The sequence below is a fragment of the Lolium perenne genome, chromosome 3 (assembly GCF_019359855.2).
Source record: "Lolium perenne isolate Kyuss_39 chromosome 3, Kyuss_2.0, whole genome shotgun sequence".
Lineage (NCBI taxonomy): Eukaryota > Viridiplantae > Streptophyta > Magnoliopsida > Poales > Poaceae > Lolium > Lolium perenne.
In genome coordinates this window covers 253,029,753-253,050,043 of record NC_067246.2, presented here as the reverse complement: position 1 = coordinate 253,050,043, position 20,291 = coordinate 253,029,753, and the positions used below count along the sequence as shown (strand labels likewise).

General features: G+C 49.1%; 1 protein-coding gene across 1 annotated transcript; it reads right to left on the bottom strand.

Moving 5' to 3' along the window:
* Positions 1-1,399: 1,399 nt before the first annotated feature.
* Positions 1,400-4,798, bottom strand: LOC127338737 (uncharacterized). Its single transcript, XM_051364739.2, has 7 exons — positions 4,576-4,798; positions 4,285-4,488; positions 3,573-3,837; positions 3,215-3,409; positions 2,654-3,105; positions 2,286-2,567; positions 1,400-2,169 (listed from the first exon to the last, which is right to left on the bottom strand). The coding sequence occupies exons 1-5, from the start codon at positions 4,608-4,610 to the stop codon at positions 3,031-3,033; spliced, it is 774 nt and encodes a 257-aa protein (XP_051220699.1). The 5' UTR covers positions 4,611-4,798; the 3' UTR covers positions 1,400-2,169; positions 2,286-2,567; positions 2,654-3,030.
* Between the last annotated feature and the right edge of the window lie 15,493 nt (positions 4,799-20,291).

Genomic DNA, 20,291 nt, shown 5'->3' with positions numbered 1-20,291 from the left:
CCGGATAATATAGTTCGGCTTAATGATTTATCTATATAAATGATGACAAAGATGATAGTATCAAGTGGCTGCAAAATTGTACTGAATAATATCGTTTCGGAAAGAGCGATATGCATGAAACAATTGAAGATTTTGATGATATGGAGAAGCTTGGATGGTGATTCTTGTTGGCTGGCCCACTTGAAGATGGTGAGAAGGAGTACATCATTGCATACCTAAGTCATCGTTTGCTCGACGCCGAGACCTGGTACGTACTTATTAAAAAAAGTGATGCTTGCTTTTATATTATGCGTGTACCAAGTTTCGGCCTTATCTATTTTATAGTATATATGTGAAAACTTGTCAGCCGACATATTTAATTATTTATGTTACAACAACCGATTCCTAGGGTTAAGTTTATAAAGTGGGCTTATGCACTAATAGAATATGATTTAATATATAAATCGTTGTGTGCTATGATAAGTGAAGTTATCGCCGATTTTATTGTTGCTCATAGGATTAAGGATGAGTCACATATTAATTATGTTAGTGTTTGCCCAAGAAAACTTTGTTTTGATGGATCGGTTTGTAGAGATGGACAAGGCATTGGTAATGTTTTTATTTCACCTAACAATGTAGTTTATGATGCGTCGGTTTATTTGAATAATCCTTATACTAATAGCCAAACTGAATATGAGGCTTTATTGTTTGGTTTGCAAATTTTAGTAGTCATGGGTGTAATGGAGATTCGCTTCTTGAGCCAAAATAAAAGTGAATTCCAATGTTTTGATGGATTATTAAATAGTTATTTTTACCGATGTTTAGACATAATTAAGTCTCTAGATACGATCACCATATATCATATACCTAGGGAAGAAATTTCTAGAGCTTACTGCTTAGCATAACAAGCATCTGGTCATTACGTTGGTCATTACGTTGGCAAGAAGAGGAAAGTAGCAGAGAGGCCGATGCTAGCTGCGAAAACTCGTAAGTACGCCCGAGCGCTGGTGATCCGCATATCCTCATGGCATCGCACCGTTGCCTTATTTAAATGACGTCACAGCATGTGTCTTTTGTACGGTGCAGCCTTATGTATGCAAGTACACGGTGGTGACGCTACCCGACAGTGAGCTGGCGATGTGGGTTCCTGTTCTAGCAGCGGCCCCATCCAGAGATGACAAACGGCAATGCAAAACAATCACACGTCAGTAAACAGCTCGTCCTTTTTTCAACTGGCAGAATCGAACTGGATGCAACATCCGCACCAAGGGGAGGGGCAGTGTCATGTCTGCACCCACTACAAAAAACTCCTCCAACCTGATGGAGGTGGGAGGGAAAAAACGAGTCCAATTTCATTCGTATACTTGCAGCAAATCACACAGTGCGCACGCACGATGAAGCATGTTTTTTTACGGTCATAAGTGAGTTTCCCAATTAAATTCTTACATATTACACAACCGATACATATTATGTTTTCTGGCTTAGATTAAAACCAGTCCTACATATAAGGGGATCAACACGAAGATCAGGGTCCTGCCGCCCCGCGCTACATGGCTGCTGCTTGTTTGATACAGCTAGTCTTTCGGTGACCTGGCAGATCACAGTTCGAGCATTTTGCCTCCTTCCGAGGCTTCGCAGCTCCTGGCGGGTGATCGGCGCACGTAGTGCTCTTGTGCCCCGGCTGCTTGCAGATAGTGCAGAATCTTGTCCTCTTCAAGGTTGTCTCGTACGGCGGCTTGTCCCGGCTAGTTGTTGGCCTAGCGCTGCTTTTGTTCTCCGATGGCGCTAGAAGGGCTGCGTCCAGGATGATTGCTGCACCGCAGTCCTTCGAACCGGTGGCTTGCTCCATGAGTAAATGAGCAGGACCAATATCCACTCGAGCTTTCTTCGCGCTGAGGCTCTGCTCTAGCCCTAAGCCATCCGCCTCGACCGCGACAAGCTTAAGTTTCGGCACCAAGAACATGATGGACTCCATTGCCGTGGTGTAGGCATCAACATTTACATCCCCTAGCCTCACCACCTCCATGCAGTTGAGGTAGAGCTGTGAATGCCTGGAGCTGTAGATGTCACCAGGCCCTAGTCCTTCTGGTACTGCACCAGGTGGAGTGGCAAAACATTCCGCGCGTCCACTGTCCATTTCTTCATCACATGTGGGGCATGGATCTCCGTGCACCTGAGGTGGACAAGTACCTGCCAAACATAGGGTGCAAACAAAATTGTCAAACAACCGCATCACTAGTGTTTGCATGCCCCAATAGGGTGGATTAAGAAGGAAATGTACAAAGAGAGCCGATCAGCGTCAGAACCTTAACAACATGGCAGCAGAGCATCCCCATGTGCTCGTACATACCACACTCACACGCACAATAGCCGTCCTTGACCGACAACTTATACTCAACCTTGCGCCACTTCTCTAGGCTCTCGCTACCGAAATGTTTTGCCACGTATATCTCTCCCGGAACCAATTCGTCGCCGTAGTATGACCCATACTTATATAGGACTTCCTGAAACTTCTCGAATATAGTTCGGGTATATATCTTTGCAGCGTGCTTCTCCATGGGTTCGCCAACTTTGTAAACCACTCCACCCTGCGAGCACAGGCAAAAAAAAAATCGGTAAATACAAGCTGCTATGGGTACTTTCGGTGGGATTCAAATAGGTTCGTCGGGCTCACCAGTCGAGTCCTCTTCTCCTGGAAGCTCTCCTCTGCATCCCGGTCGTAAAGAAATTTGTTAAAGTGTTTCACAAACACGTGCATTGCCGAGCCGGAGGGCATGTGTGTCTTCAACATGTGGTTCGCACTTTCGCTTCGTTGAGTACTGATCATCCTCACACAGAAGATTCCACTGAAGTAAGGCTTCGCTCATTTGTCCCTTGTTTCATATATTTGGTACAAATATGGATTCTTCTCCAAGGCGTACGTTCTTAGCATCTGCATCCATGCACCCCTCGAACTCCTCCTTTGTGAGCATCTAGTTCACAATCCAGTGAAAATCAACCTTGAACTGGTTGTTTTTCCCATACAGGCCCCTAGCCTCTTCTTGGCTTTCCTTAACACGTGCCATTTGCACCATCAATGCTTAGTGCTGTCAGAACATTCCCAATAGCCACCTCCATCTCTCTGCACTGATATGCGGACAAAAAAAAACAGTCAAATTCTCCACTTGTTGACAGTGCTGTCAAAGGATATTGTACACCTTCCCAAGATTAACATTATTTCCCTGCAGCTGCTTACCAAATCTTTAGTGTAGCTGTCAATGTGCCTGTGGAACGGCCAATGCGTCCGCTCGCCAAATGAGGCAGACAACTCATGACTGTGGTTCTCTCGGTGCTCGCAAATGTACCACCCCTTATCCTTGGAACGTAGCAAACAAATGAGAGCTGGGCATAGGCAACGGGTGGAGTGTGAGTTTGTCGCTCTCAGCTTCCCCTGCGTGCAGAGAACCACAAAAAGTTTTTTAATACAGAATCGGCGTAGCACGACGAAAAAGGACCCATGTTTTTTAATAGTAAAACATTTCATAGGGAAAAAATCTGCAGAACATGGTTCCGATTAGGGGACAAACATGGAACATCGTGGGAGGTGCACTCACCGAACAACCGCATACTATTTCTTGCATACATTTCACTCGATTGACATTTAGCCGGCTTTTCCCGTACCTCACTCCAAAACCCCGTTCCCACGAGTATAGATTGTAGAAGTCGTAAACCTCGCCAATCGAATCGAAGCTAGCCCCCACCTCTGGCAAAATGACCTCGCCATTTGGCCTGGCTGGGAACTTGCGTAGGGTCCTCTCCAGAGGTGTGATGCGAGCAGAGTTGAGTGCCCTTTCGGGAGGCGCATTCCCAACATGGTGTCTGCGAGGAGAAAATGCATCACCCCATAAAGTCAGCTGTGCGCGGAAAATAGATTTTTGCAAAGACAAAAATATATGACCTGGACCCGGTTACACTTCTCCCCCCAAAAATCAAAGATTGTGGATGTTGTTTCAATGCAGTGAATTATTCAGGTATTGCATACTCATGGATATTCTAAGAAAAGACAGCTGGGGGGAATCAGCCACCGGAGCATTTGAATAATCCCTGCAAACCCAGGGGATTTTATTCCTAACACCGCCAAGGCAAGTACCTAAAAGCTTCCTATCAAACACGTTCAGACTGTACACAATGCGCGCCCAGGAACTACCCCTATGATTACTCACGATTTTGCCCAATGAGCACAGACGCGCATTTAGAGGTTCTACCATCAGTAATAAAATTCAACGTTGATCGTGCAGAAAGAAGGTTCTATGGCAGTGGCAGTACCTCCTCTTCCACCCTGAGACGATGGCGCATCCGCTCACCTCGCCTGCACCAGCGAGGGACGCACAAGAATTACCCACTGCTGCTGCTGTCGTCCCTGACGATTGTCGCCGCGTGGGCTGCAAGATAGCTTGGTTGCGACGAGCATCCCACAATGGCCTCGACCTCAGCCGCACAGCTCCCCTCTTGTGCGAGCAATGTTTGCAGCTAAGAAAAAAATATCCCCATCATGGATTAGATTTGGCCCCAAAATTGGGATCGCAAAAGGGATCGATCTAACAGTATGGCTGGTACCTTGGCTCCAGATCTCCAAAGAAGACGGCTTCCATCTTGCGCCCAACAGCTTCAAGCAGAACTGAATACTGCCCGGGATCCTCTTCCCTCACTCCAGTGCGGTGATTGAGCGCCTCCGCATGCAGTTTCACACGCGGTCGTGCTGGGGAAGCGAGCGGCGGCGGCAGGATGGAGGTGATGCTAGGTTATTTTTTCACTTGGCAACCCAAACTGTTCATGTTCCTGTTCCTGTTCCTGTTCCACCGACCTGGACGACCGTCTAAGAACTTGTTTGCGCATTTAATTCGCACGCCCAACGTCTACACTTCATTCGTGTGTACATACAACGTAATTGCTCACGTGGCCGACCATGCCATACAAAATTTAATGATCATCTGTTTCCTCCGCGCCGCGCAATACGTATTCTCATAGCAGGATCACCCCAGCCCGGGCGCTATTCGTCCGCCCTCATGCTAGCTGCTGTAGTTATATTCTAGTTTGATAGAGCATGCAGCTGCGGAAATTCAAATTCGGCTCCCGGGTGCGTATGCTCCCTCTACCAACAAAACATATTTCGAATTGTGGAAAAAATTTGACAAAAAATTATACATGTACATCTCCATAATATATGTGTGTGCGTCAAGTTTCACGAAAAAATAATATTTTTTATGGCCTATGTAAAAAAGAGAAAACTTATCCGGTGAAAAGCATTGTTTGCAGCACTGAATTTTGTCTTTTTTACACACGTCATATGATAAGTTTATTTTTTATGAAACGACTTTGTGAACGCGTAGCACATGAAGACGTACGTGTGAATTTTTTGTTTCAATTTTTTTGAAATTTAAAATATGTGTAAGATGCATTTTAAAATATAGGGAGCATATGCTCCCATGTTCCAAAACACCACTCCCGTGCAGCTGGTTCTGGTTCTGGTTCAGATCAGCAACTAGTAGTACTTTGTAAAGAAAGTTTCAGTGCATGGTGCAGCTCATCTTGGAGCAGCTCAGCAACTTGTAGTACATGGCAGTCATGATTCGGCAAATGAGTCACAAATAACCGAATTATCAAGTATTAAAGTCAGTTGATTGGAGGATATCTCTAATTAGTTATTTCAAATATCCAAGTCAGACGAGAGATAGAAAATTTCGGCAACAACCTTTAAAATATACCTTGTTGACTAATGAAATATATCGCCGAACTGAAGATGGTTTACTTTTAAATTGCTTGCATTTAATCCATATTAGATATAGGTGAAGTGCATGAAGCAATATGATGGACACATCAGTCGGCCCATGATATACAATGGTTACTAAAACGATATGGATTTTATTGGGCGTCTTTGGTTTTCGGCACTAAAAAGAGTGTGACCTATTGGGACTAAAGGTACATAATTCGGCAAAAGGTCGCCGAGTTGGGAAGGCCTATATAGTTGTAGAGATTGTTCCTCAAAATCAATATTTTGTACAATCATTGCAGGGAAGAAAATTCTGAAAGCCCTCAATGAAAAATGTTTGAAGAAGATAATATCCTAGCATGTGGCAGGAGGCATGAAGAAATTATGGCCGATACATTATCTCAACTATCGTCCTAAGAACAGTTTATCCCATATATTATTTATATCACCCGAAGCAAAATTTGGCCGATATATTATTTCAGAATATCGCCGTAAGCAAATATGGCCGATGAGCTATTTTGAACCTGGCAATACGCAGAAAATTTGGCCGATGTGTTGTTTTAACATCGCCGTAAGCAGTTAAATGGCAAAGTCCTAAGGTATTTTCATAATGTTTTTGATAAACACAATTGTACCAAAAATAGGGGGGCATGTGTTGAATACATAATTTGGCTAGTCAGATATTTTATAGGCCAAATTAGCTGGAGTAAGAATCTGGTGTTTAGATAATTGGTTGACATATATATTTCGATCATTTGTGTAAGTTGGAAATGCATATTATCTCAGAGTCTGGTACAGGGGGCTGCGGCGGTGGTGCTCCAAGTAGTTCACCCAAGCTACCAGCAAGTAGTGCAAGTCATGAAGGGAAGATGTCCATAGGCTACAGCAAGTAATCTGCAAGCGGTGCAAGTCATGAAGGGGAAGATGTCCATAATTTGTGATCGATTCGGTGGTAATAGAACTAAACTGATATTCTACACGTGCTAGCCGAATCAGGTACAGATTTGAAATTCATGTAAGAGTCTTTGTACGTTAATATTGGCCTGAACTGGTACGTAGGATCTGGTAGGTAGATATTTATACATGGTAACCGAATCAAGAGGAGAATCCTATTCGGTTTAGCTTTTGGAATTTTACTTCCGTACGCAAGTCGTACCCTGTACGCCAAGTCCATTCGCCTATATATATATAGGTCTTGGCCGATTGAGAGAAAACAACCAATCGATCTATCTACAAAAATACATCTACTTTTTTATGTATGTTTCTCTTCTGTTCTTCTTCTGCCATGCCTTAGCAGCCCTAAGGTTTGGTTAAATCTTTGCCGTTTTGCGCTGAAAAACGGTCGTATCTCCTCTCCGAAATCGAGGATCCTTTGTTGATTTGCTCGGAAATCATCCGTTCGTCGTCACGAAAGCACAACGGTTATCTTGGTGTTGCGCGACAGTTTTGCGTGCCAACAGTCCGTACGTGCTGGAAGTGTAACTCAGTGAATCAGTGATCACTTTCTTCCCTAAGGAAATGCACATGCTCCACTTGGAATAAAGGGTCTTAGCATGTACTAGTTGACTTCATAATGAAGAGACATAAGTTTAAAAACCTTCACGCAATTTTGAATCATGAAAGCAAAGAGCTTTGTGTAAGAGTGGAAGCTCCAAAAAGTTAGCTAGAAATTTATCTAGTAGGAGATGATAGCCCTTTTCCCTGGAGATGGAAAATTCATCTGCGCGATTTTATTAATTTACAAATTCTTCCTCATCTAGTTCAAAAAAAATGGATGGGAGACTATGGGTTCATCTCCAACTGTGTCATTGTTCTTTATGCGAAAGAGGATTCATTGTTGTCGCAAGGCAATAATTAGAAGGCCAAATCCATTTCTTATTGAATGATGTGCTTTACTCCTCGGCATAGGCAACATTGCTAATAATAAATCTCACGTACGGTTGCACGGATTCCAGAAAATAAACATTGTTTTACATTAATGCACATAGCCTGTCGTCGTGGTGAACGAGCAGATGCCATAGGATGGCTTAGATTGGGGCCGAATGGACGCTAGAGGATTCGGGGGAGGGTTTGTGATCAGGTGGGATGAACTTCCGGATGGTTTCCTCAAGAACTTGGCCAAGGCCAGAGGTTGAAGAAGAAAGACACAAGGAAGAACTCGCTCTAGATCACCATGTTTATTGATTCTCACAAGTTACAGGTTTGTGCTACTCTCATGTTCCGCGCCCGTAAGGAGGGCTGCCCCCTCTCCTTATATAGGGGAGAGGGTGGCTTACAGTGCAAGAAACCCTAATGGCATCTTTGACTAGACAAACTACTTTACAAAGCTACTTTAATCACAGATGACGCCGGGGTCCTCTTTAATCAGGGCTGCTGATGTCCTCCGGCTTCTTTTAGCGTCATCCTTCTCTTTGGCGCCAGGGCTCTGATTAAAGCCACTTTGCTTAGCTCATCCTTGTCTTCTTGCTCTGAAGAGAATCTTTGACCAGTCCTGCCGACAGGCCCTTCAGTCCGGTATCTTCTTTACCGGATTACGGCATACCCCCTTGGGGATGCCGGCTTGGCTTCACTTGGCTCAAACTCCTACCTTACCTTCCGGTAAGAATATTAAACCGGTATCTCGATGGCTCAAACCATCCGGTTTGGCATGCCTTTGGCATACCGGGGGTTATCCCCCCAACATTAGTCCCCGAAGCTGGTATAGTCTGGAGGATTCTATCCTACAGACCATGCCAGGTTTTCATCTTTTCAGGATACCGGTTTAATCTCTCCGGCCTGAGCTTGGATCCGGCATCTTTGCCCTTCTTTATCTTTTCTTTTCTTCACAAGACATCTTCCGGCATCTCTCTTTTCCGGCATCATTTGCATTTACTCCTTCCTCGGCGAAGTCGAGAATATTTTGGGCCCCGCGCCTGTCAGTGACATGCGCACTGTTAACTGCCACGCCAGTGTCAGTTGTCACTTCGCTTCGACTCCCGCGCGGTCATTAAATGCCCCACTGCGGATCCCACTACCCACCGGGGATCCTGTGTGCGCTCCCGTGTGGCCTTCCCTTTTCTCGCGTGTACCTCTTCGCCACGTGGCGGCCCAAGGCGCGAACCGTCGCGGGCCGCGAGGCGAACCGCCGCGGCCCAGCGGTTTTCAGCCCACTTTCTCTCTCCTTTATAAGCACAACCGCCCCTTCTTCTTCATCTTCTTCGCATTCCCCATCCTTCGCGCACAGTGCTCCTTGCCTTTGCGCTTCCACCGCTCTCCGTTCGTCGTCGCTCGTTCAAGCTCCGGCGCCCGGCGAACTCACGCCGTGCTTCCGCCGGACCTCACTGTGCGGGAATCTTCAGCAGCATCTTCACCGCGCCCGCTGCATTCGTGCTTTTCCGCGAGCTTCTCCGCCTCGCCGTCGACGGTGGTCGTTGGCGACCGCAGGCCCTCTCCTTCGCCGGCGAAAGTCTTCCTCAGCGACCGCGCCGCTCAAGGTTGGTAGCAATCTTACTTTGCTCACCGTTTGCTTGCTTTTCAGATCTTGGGTCTACGGTGTTCTTATTTCTTCTTTTTCTTTGGTTTTCTTCTTACTCGTAGATCTTCACGCGGGGTTCAAGTGTGGGATTTCTGTTTTTCTGCCTACCCATCCAATGTCTGACGAGGAATCTTCCTCCGCATCTTCTTCTTCCCTTTCTGTTAAGCGCCGTAGACAATCTCCCGGCGAATCCACGGCTTCAGACCCGATGGACACCGATTCTGGCAACCAGCAGGAATCCGGTGGCCACTTAGAATCCGGTAGCTTTAGCCAAGCTTCCGGCGGCCAAGAAGCGAGTAGCTCTGGCCAAGCCTCTAGTAGCTCTAGCCAATCATCCGGCGAGGAGCCTTCCCCAATCACCCGCGGAGCCTGGATGGGCTCCAATGTTACTGAATATGAGATCGACTGGTTGTACCGGTCCCGCCGGATTCCGGAAGGAGTAGTCTGCCGGATCCCCGGTGACGAAATCGAGCCGGACCCCGAGCCCGGTGAATATGTTGTTTTTCTCGCTCACTTTGAGCGCGGCTTCGGCCTTCCTGCCTCCCCTTTCTTCCGGGAGTTTTTAGATTTCTATGAACTTCAACCTCACCACCTTCCTGGCAACGCCATCTTCTATCTTTCTTGCTACGCCACCTTCATGGAGCCCTATATCGGCATTCGTCCCACTCGTGAGACGTTTGCCCGCTTCTTTTGTTTGCGGATAAACTCCGTCCAGGGCAAGGAAATCCCTAAGCCCAAACCGCCTGTGGAGTGCGGATCTTGCATCGTTGGCTCCCGTCAAGGGAGCACTTTTCTTAAGTTTGCCGGCCTCGAATCTTGCCGCGCTTGGCAAGGAACCTTTTTCTATGTGAAGAACGAGGGCCGCGCCAATCTTATTGATCTTCCCCCGTTCCAAGCGGGGCCTCCCAGCAGAACCAATTGGAGCTACAACCCGAAGACAGATCACGCCGAAACCAACCGGGTAGTACGCTTCTTGGCTTCTCTGAAGAAGGAGACCAAGATCTGCTCTGATGATATCATCCGGACTTTTATATCGCGCCGGGTGCTTCCTCTGAAGCGCCGCGTGCATAGGATGAGCGAGATGTACGGCCCTGGCGATCCTACCAAGATCACAAGCCGTCCTCTTAGCAAGAAGGATGTGGTTCGCAAGGCTAAGCAGATTTGCCAAACTGCTATGCCGTATGAATGGGAATGGGGCCTCCTTCCCCTCAGCACCACTAACCCTCCGACCCAAGAAGTAAGGGATTACGCAATTGGGGTAGTTTCTTGCCGGCAACTTTCTGCTTTTGTTAACTTTCCTTTTCTTTTTGTGTTTCAGGCCAAGGACCGCTTCCCCCTCATCCAAGCCGAGCGACGTGGGATTCCGGTGAAGCGCGCCCTTGACTCCTTCAACCCAGATCCCTACATTTTTTGGAAGGATCTGAAGATGGGCAAGACCCCGGCTGCGCGCCTTGGCCGGGACCCGCCGGAGCCAACCGGGTCCTCCGATGACCTGACCATGCTCGAGGTATTTTCTTTTCCGGTTTCTTGTACTTTACCGTCATTGCTTCGTTGCGAGTTGCCTCTTAACCATTTTTTACTCATAGATCCATGAGCGTGTGCCGCCCCTGCGCGCCGAGGCCGGCTCTGAGTTTGTGGACAAACTCATGGCCCAAGGCCAAAAGAACAAGCAGCCGGCATCTAAAGCCGGTTCCAGCCAGGCCCCTCCCTCCAAGCGCTTTCGGACTGAGCCTGTGGGGGAGAAGGAAGTGGGCGTGCGCCGCTACGGGCGCAAGGTGATGCCGACTGCTTCCGGGTAAATTTCTTAATTTCTTGCTTGCCTCTTTTTGCCAAGTTCTTTTTCCGGTTGCTTTTTTCCAACTACTTGTCTTTTCTTTTTCTCAGCCCCGCGCTCAAGCTTGGCCCAAGGCCATCGGGCTCTGAAGGATCCGCAAGGACCTCAACCCCTCCTCCTCACTCAGGCCCGGCACCATCTGGTGCCAGCAACACCTCTGCCTCCCCTTCGGGGGGCACAACAAATTCGGGGCGTGCGGCCCCTTCATCATCAGATCACCGCACGGAGGAGGACCCTTCCTCTTTCCCTGAGAGCCAAGATACCGGCGCCAGCAACATCGGCGCCGAAGAAGAAGAAGCTGCCGGGCGGGCGGAGCCTCCTGCTCCTCCCGTCCCTGAAAAGATGACGACTTCCGCGCCGGAATCTTCCGCGCTGGAAGGCTCCAAATCGGGTGAGGCGCCTAGCGCTCCCCCTTCTCCACGAACCATCCTCATGCCGCCGCCAGACGCTCCTCGCGCCAAGCCCTCCAGGGCCGCTCCAACTGCGCCGCCGCCCAAGACCTCCAGGCTGATCAAGGGGAAGGCGACGGCCTCCAGCGCCCCTTCCGGCGGCCAGCAGCCCCTGGTGCTGCACGTCGCCAAGGCCGCCAAGGATGCCGCCACGAAAGCCACCGGCCTCCTTGGCCGTATTACCGAGTTCCAGCGCCAAGGCCGGGACCTGGGGCATCTTCTGCCCTACGCCCAAAAGTGGAACGCCGCGGACATGACTCCGGCGACCCGTGGCCTGGGCAAGGACAGGCTGCCGGCACCTGACCCCGTCGGGGACCGGTCTTCCGAGGAGCACTTCATGCGGCTTCGCAGCGCCGTGAAAGAGCTCGACAGCGCGTGGTACGATTCCACGAACAACCTGATGGTACGTTCTACTAACTTTTTTCAATGTTTACCGGTTTCCTTGCTTCCGGCTTTGCTCTATCTCTAGTTCATGCCGGTTTCTCTCTTGTCTATCTTCCCAGTCCCCGAGTTTTGTGGTGAGAGCGCAGCTCTTAGCGCAAAACTTAACTTTAAAACTTAGCGTGAAACCGGCACTGCCAGTCCCCGAGTTTCGGGTTAAACACCTTCTTCTTAGCGCACAACCTTTCTTAGAAACGCGCAAAACCGGCACTGCCAGTCCCCGAGTTTCGGGTTAAGAACTTTGTTCTTAGCGCAACACTAAACTTATTTCTTTTTCTTGAACAGCTCACGGCTGACGCTCGGAAGGCCCTCTTCGAGGAGCTTCTATGGGAGCATCGGGAGCTCGCTGAGGCACACGATAAGTGCCAAGGTAATTTTGTACAACCGGCATCTTTTTGCCGGAAACCTTTTTTCCTTCTGATATTTATAATTTTTGCTTAACAGTGATCCCGGAAGCTTCCATCGATGCTCTCAGGGAGCAGCTCGCCGCCGCCCAATGTATGATTTTCTTCTTTCTCCTGTTACTCGGTTTCCTTTTCATCTTTATTAGCACAACCTTGTTAACACTCTCTTTTCCGGTTACAGGGGAGAAGGACCAGCTCATCCGGCAGCACCAGGAGGAGCTGAGCGCCCACAAGACCAGCTACCAGGAGCTTAAGTCCAAGTTCATTCAGCTAGGGCTTGACCACGCCAAGGCCCTCAAAACCGCTGAAGCAAATGCAGCGGCCAAGTTGGATGAGGCTCTGGAGGACGCCAGCAATGCCACTGTGGTGTTGCGAGCTGAGCTGGAGGAGCTGGCCAAGGCCCGGAAGGGTGCTGAGGAGAGAGCTGCGCGCCTGGAGGAGGAGCAGAAGGGGTGCAACCAGTTGATCCAGCAAACTGATACCCTTGCCTACCGTAAGTTCTTTCCTTTTGCATTCTTTGATTACTGCATACGATCCTTTTTCCTTCCGACTTCATTTTCTCTTTCGCTATCTTGCCTCCCGGTTACATCTTTCCTTCCGGATGCATTTTTCTTCCGGATACATTTTCTTCCGGATCCCTTTCCTTAGCCTTTTTCTTCCTTTGCACAGGCCTCTTTCCAGATTCCCAGAGGTATGCTATCAAGAAAGTTGACGAGCACCGCACTGCCCAAGGCCAAGCGAATCTCGCCGTGCCATGGACGCCCTATGACCATCTGGTCGCGCTGAATGCGCGGGTGTCTCACATGCGCGCAATAGATCGCAATCTATCTGATATCCCTGATGTAGCTACCCAGCTCTTCAAGATTCTATGGCCGAGCGAGGTGGTGCCGGACACTTTCTCCCTCATCAGCGATCGTCTCATGGGCGCCGGCAAGAGGATCCGCGAGTGGCAGTGCTCTGCTGCCCGTGCTGGAGCAGACTCTGCTCTCCGCGTCGCTTGCTCCTGGTACCCGGAGCTTAACCTGGACGCCCTTACCGGCATGCGCGAAGGCGCGGAAACCGATCTGGACCCGATCCTCACCGCTAAGCGGCAGGATCGTGCGTACCACATTGCGGAGTACGCCGACATGCGCACCTTCATCCCTCCCCCTCCTGACGTCAAGGACTATCTCGACGAGGAGGAGGATGAAGCCGATGAGGAGCCTCTGGACGACGCTGGTGCTGGCGACGCTCCTCCGGAAGCCCCTGCTGCCTGATGATCTTCTACTGAAAGTTTGCCTTTGATATGTCTGTTGGTCCTGTTTATCTTAAAACAATGCTTGTTAAATTCTGCCCCGGTATGCCGGGGCTTATGATGTAAAACTTTAAGGCTGCTTGTGGTTGCCGTACAACATTTTATGCCGGTAAGTTATACCGGTTGCTAATTATCTTAAGTTTGCCTTAGCATATTTGCTTTTTAGTTTTGCTTTTATCCTGCACTGCAAAGATTTCCAAATTGTTTCCGCATCCAATTCGATGCACACTTGGTTCTTTTGCCTTGGCTCTGCCTGCCTTCTCTGGGCGTTCTTTGGCGTATGAGCACAAGGTTCTTTCACCAAACAAGCATTTTCTTGAACTTAGAAATAACTTCGAAATTTTGCAAAAAACCGGTTAAACCGGGGTTAGTTAAATTTTCCGGATTGTTCTTTCCTGCTCTCCCTCTTCGTAGTTCATGTGCTTATCCCCTACCGGTTTATCTTGCTTGCCATGAAGCCGGTCTGCGGACAGCAGCAGAGTCAAAGACTCCGGTAGGATTTAGCACACTACTAAACCGGAAAGAAAAAACATTCAATAAGCAACCGGTAAACTGAAAAAATAAACAAGTTACATGCAACCTTATTGGGGTAGTCCCCGAGATTTATTCAAGGTTCCGGCATCTTTTATGCATAGCATGTAAGGTACAAAAAGGAACTTCTTACACCACCACTTCAAGATTAGAAAGGACGCAACAAAGCTACGTTCCATGGACGCTTGCTCTCCTCTCCGGACCTGTCTGTCTTTCCTTTTTTCCACTCCTGTGCATCGATCAAGTAGTATGCATCATTGTGAAGCAGCTTGCTTACAATGAAGGGACCTTCCCATGGTGGTAAAAGCTTATGTCGGCCTTCAGTGCGCTGCACTAGGCGTAGCACGAGATCTCCTTCCCGGAAAACCCTCGGGTTAACCTTCCGGTTATGATAGCGTCTGAGGTTTTGCTGGTAAATGGCTGTTCTTGCCAAAGCCAGCACTCTTGCTTCTTCTAGCAAGTCCACATCATTTTCTCTGGCCTCTTTGACCTCTTGCTCAGTATAGAGCTGTACCCTTGGTGAATCATGAATGATGTCGGTTGGTATGACCGCTTCTGCTCCGTAAACCATGAAGAACGGAGTGTATCCGGTAGACCGGTTTGGAGTTGTTCTTATACTCCACAGTACCGATGGTAACTCATCGAGCCAACATCCCGGTGACTTTTCCACTGCATCAATGAGTCTAGGCTTGATACCGGAAAGCACCAAAGCATTCATTCTTTCCACTTGGCCATTGCCTTGTGGGTGTGCCACTGAGCACAAATCCAACCGGATGTTGTTGTCCTCACAGAACCTTTTGAACTCACCTTGAGCAAAGTTGGTTCCATTATCAGTGATGATGCTGTGCGGGTATCCATATCGCAAAATGACATCTTTTAAGAATTTCACCGCTGTATGCCCATCACACTTTGCGATAGGTTTTACTTCTAGCCATTTGGTGAACTTATCCACCATGACCAAGATATGGGTCATGCTGCTTCTTGCAGTTTTGAATGGGCCAACCATGTCAAGGCACCAAACGGCGAACGGCCATGTTAACGGTATTGTCTTTAAACCGGATGCTGGGGTATGATTTTGCTTGGCGTACCTCTGGCAGCCGTTGCATTTTCTTACCAAATCCTCAGCGTTTTCCAAAGCAGTGGGCCAATAAAACCCATGCCGGAATACTTTTGCTACCAGCGCCCTTGATGAAGCATGATGCCCACATTCTCCTTGGTGAATTTCCTCAAGCATTTCTTTTCCTTCTTCCGGTTCCACACATCTTTGAAGGACACCGGTAACGCTTCTCTTGTACACCTCACCGTTGATGAATGTGTATGCTTTGGACCTTCTTTGTATTCTCCTTGATTCATTTTCGTCATCCGGCAAGATGCCGTTGATCAGGAATTCCTTAATAGGTTTAACCCACGATGGTGTCTCTCGAACCAAAAATACCGGTGCATCTATCTCCATGCTATCTACCAGCATCATTTCTTCCGGTATGGGTACAGCAGTCCCCGAGCTTGCCGAAGCAGTCCCCGGGTTTATCGGTGCAGTCCCCGGGTTTCCTTCATCAATATCCATGGGTACTACATGTGATTCCGGTACAAAAATTGATTCTGATTCCGGGCTTGGTTTGATCGACGGTGCTCTTAAGTGAGCCAAAGCTATTCCGGGAGGAATTTCTTGCCTGGATGAGCCCAGCTTGGACAAAGCATCCGCGGCCTCATTTTCTGCGCGCGGCACATGGTGAAACTCACATCCTTCGAAGAATCCGGCAATCTTTTGCACGTGAAACCGGTACGAGGCCATGTTGGCATCTTTTGCATCCCAATCTCCGGAACACTGCTGTACCACAAGATCTGAATCTCCATAGCAAATGATCCGGTGTGCACCGATTTCTTTTGCGACCTTGAGCCCATGGATCAAAGCTTCATATTCAGCGACATTATTCGATGCCCTGAAATGTACTTGCAAAACATACCGGAGGTAATCTCCTTTTGGCGAGGTGAGCACCACACCGGCACCCATACCCTCTTTGAGCTTGGATCCATCAAAGTGCATTTTCCAGTATTCTATTCTCTGATCTGGCGGTTTGTATTGCATCTCCGCCCAATCAACGAGGAAGTCAGCCAAAGCTTGTGACTTGATGGCATCCCTTCTCTCGTATGCCGGCACGTATGGTGATATCTGGATTGCCCATTTTGCAATCCTTCCGCTGGCATCCTTGTTGCACATGATATCGGAGATTGGTGCTTCACTCACCACTTTCATAGGATGTTCCTCAAAGTAGTGCTTGAGTTTTGTGGCGGCCATGTACACGCCATAAGTCATCTTTTGGAAATGAGGGTAGTTTTGTTTTGAGAGGGAGAGCACCTCGCTCAGGTAGTATACCGGCCTCTGGACGGTTTTTCCTTCCTCTTCTCTTTCAACTACAACCACTACGCTCACAACCCGGTTTGTTGCCGCTATGTATAATAGCATAGGCTCTCTCTCTAGAGGTGAAGCCAGTATAGGTGCTGTGGCTAGCATTGTTTTCAGTTCCTTAAACGCTGCGTCTGCCTGAGGGGTCCAGACGAACTTGTCGGAATTTTTCATCAGAGCATAGAGTGGCAGAGCTTTTTCTCCCAACCTGCTCACGAACCGGCTTAGCGATGCCAAGCTTCCGGTAAACTTTTGCACATCTTTTAGCTCTCGAGGGACAGTCATTCTTTCTATCGCCCGGATCTTTACCGGATTGACTTCTATGCCCCGGCTTGACACCAGGAAACCGAGCAGCTTGCCGGCAGGGACACCAAAGGTGCATTTTGCCGGATTGAGTTTCATCCGGAACCGTCTTAGGTTATCGAATGTTTGCCGGATGTCATCGATTAAGGTGTTCTTTACCTTAGTTTTTATCACAATGTCGTCTACATAGACTTGCACATTCTTTCCAATTTGATCAAACAAGCATTTTTGCATACAGCGCTGGTACGTTGCACCAGCGTTGCGCAAACCAAAGGGCATAGTGACATAGCAATAAGCCCCGTGCGGGGTAATGAACGCAGTTTTTATTTGATCTTCCTTTTTCAAGGGAATTTGGTGGAAACCGGAATAGGCATCCAGGAAGGACAACAACTCACACCCAGCAGTTGAATCAATCACTTGATCGATCCGTGGCAGAGGAAAAGGGTCTCTTGGGCAAGCCTTGTTTAGGTTGGTGTAGTCGATGCACATGCGCCACACCTTCGGAGCTTTTGCCTCCAGGTTCTCATCTTTTTTCTTTTCAACCATTACCGGATTGGCCAGCCACTCTGTGTGCGTGACCTCCACAATGAATCCGGCAACAAGCAGTTTGGTTACCTCTTCTCCTATGATCTTTCTTCTATCTTCAGCGAACCGGCGCAAGGGTTGTCGCACCGGCTTGGCATCTTTCCGGACGTTTAAGGAGTGCTCAGCCAGCTCCCTCGGAACACCTACCAAATCATCAGTTGACCAGGCAAAGATATTCCGATTCTCACGGAGGAAGCTGACGAGCGCGCTTTCCTATGCTTGATCGAGTCCGGCACCGATACGAACGGTGCGCTCTGGGTAAGCCGGATCCAGCACAATGTCCTTTGTTTCATTCGTCGGCTTGAACGCCGGTGAGCCCAAGTTTCCACTCATTGCCGCTAAGCTCAACTGTGAGGACTGAGCCAGCGCAACCGCTGTTTGCATCCTTTTCTTTTCCTCCGCGATCACCAGCGATTCCGCTAGGTTCGATCCGGCAGATGCAGTTTCCAGTGAGACCTTATAGTTTCCCACCACAGTCAAGGGTCCACGAGGTGCCGGCATCTTCATCTTGAGGTAAGCCGTATGAGTGGTAGCCATGAAAGCTGCCAGTGCTGGTCTTCCCAACAACGCATGGTAAGGACTATCTAGATCCACCACCTCAAACTCAACATTTTCAACCCGGCAATTGTCACGTCCTCCAAATGCCACGTCCACCCGAACTTTTCCTATCGGGGCACAGGACAAGCCAGGAACGATCCCGTGGAACATTGTGCGCGTTGGCTGAAGCATGTTTTCTGTTATGCCCAACGTACGCATGGTGTGCTTGTACATGATGTTTATGCTGCTGCCGTTATCTATCAGCACCTTGCTGAACTTTACTTGAGTTTGTGGCCCCTTCATGATTGGGTCCACAACAAGAGCATATCCACCCGGATTCGGCATGATCTTGGGGTGATCCTTAAATGACCAGGTAATCTCCTGATTGGACCACAGCATGTACTTGGGGACTGCCGGCATCACAGCATTGACCTCCATGGAGCGGCGGTGTACACTTTGCCTGTCTGTTGGCTCAGTGACAAAGACAACACAGCACATATCCGGACCCTCGTAAACATTCCGGCCTAAAGGTGCCGGTGGAGGTGGTTGATCATCTTGCTCCACCCGGTTAACTTGCTGGTACTGCTGCCGGTTTGGCTGCACCGGTAAGGCGTTTGCCCCGGTAAGTGGTGGTGGTGGTGGTAGCTGTTGTTGCCGCGGCATGTCTTGTGGTGGTTGTGCATCTTTCACCGTTCCCTTTTGCATCAAGTACTTGGTCCAGGTACAATCCTTCGTCAGATGGTTTGACGGGTGTGCCGGATTCGGTGTGTGCCACCGGCAAGGTTGGTCCATGGCAGCTTCCATGGTGTATTTCGCGGGTTCTTGCCAGTTTCTTTTCTGGACCCAGGGTTTCTTTTCCACCCACTGTTTCTTAGGACCTGCCCATGGCTGCGATCCAGTTCTTTGCCTCTGACTACCGCTGGCCTCAGAGTTTTCCTGCACAGCAGCAACTTGCTGCGGACCGTACCTTCGATCCGGAAAATCTTCTCTTCTTTTGTTATTCCGGTCATCCCGGTGTTGTTCGTGGCGCAGCTGTTCCGGCTCAGGTTGCACTGCCGGCTGCGTTGGGTCTCCCAACGCATAGCTATCTGCCACACATATCATCTCTGCCAACGTTGTCGGCATGTTTCGCTGCAGCTTTTGCCACAATGGCGAACCTCTTCTGCACCCACTGCTAAACCAAGCAATGGCCTGTGCCTCGATTACCCCTTCACAGGAGTTCCTTGTAGTGTTCCACCGGGCTAGATAATCCCGGTCTGTTTCGTTCGGGTGCTGTACGCACAGAGCAAGTTGCTGCGGCCTGTTCGGCCTTTGATAGGTGCTGCTGAAATTGCTCACAAAAGCCTCCTCAAAATCCAGCCAGCCATTTATGCTTCCTGCCGGCAAGTTGTTTAGCCAGATTCTTGCCGGTCCAACCAAAAACGATGGTATGATCCTCACGGCCCAACGCCGATTTCCTCCTCCTGCTACGGTTCCTCCACCGCCTGCGACGTATACCGCGGTCACGTAATCCGTGAGCCAGTCTTCCGGCTTCGTAGTGCCATCGTATGTTTTTGTGTCACGTGGCAACATAAAGTTGCGAACTGGTGGTTTTTCTTTCATGATCCTTGGACCAAAGCACTTTGGGCCTGGAGGACCTTCCTCCTCGATTATTTCTGACAAGTACACTCTATCCAGACGGTGCCTCGCATCCCGTTCCGGTAGGTATCGCTCTCCCAGGCGCTCTCCCAATGCATTCCGGAAAGCTGCCAGTCTTGCAGAATCAGCTTCATCATAACATTCCAGTACCGCGGCCCTTGCCTGCCGGTACCTTGGGGGATCTATTTCCTCCTCCTCATACGCTGCCCTTGCAGGTCGATAATTTTGCCCGGTCTCATATCTACCGGCATGATTGTTTCCGGCATAGCCGCCTCTGGCGTAGCCTCGTTCTGCCCCTTGGCTCTTTCTACCGGCATCATGTTGCCCGGCTTGTTGCTTTCCGGCAAGAACCGGATCATACACAGTCATCTGCTGTGCGTTCATGTCTTTTTCTCTTCTTCTGTCCGGATGGGGGGACGATGCCTGCCCATGGGACTTGCTTCCGGCATTCTTTGTTGAACGCGCGGACTTTGAGGCCGCTGCCTTGTTCAGCTTAGCCAGCTGCTCAGCATTTTGCTGCTCAATAGTTTCCAGCAGCTCTCTAACACGCTCTTGCTGTTTTGCCAAAGCCTCTCCGGAAAGCGACTCGCATAGCTCTACCGCAGCCTTAGCAGCTTTTATAGTTTTAT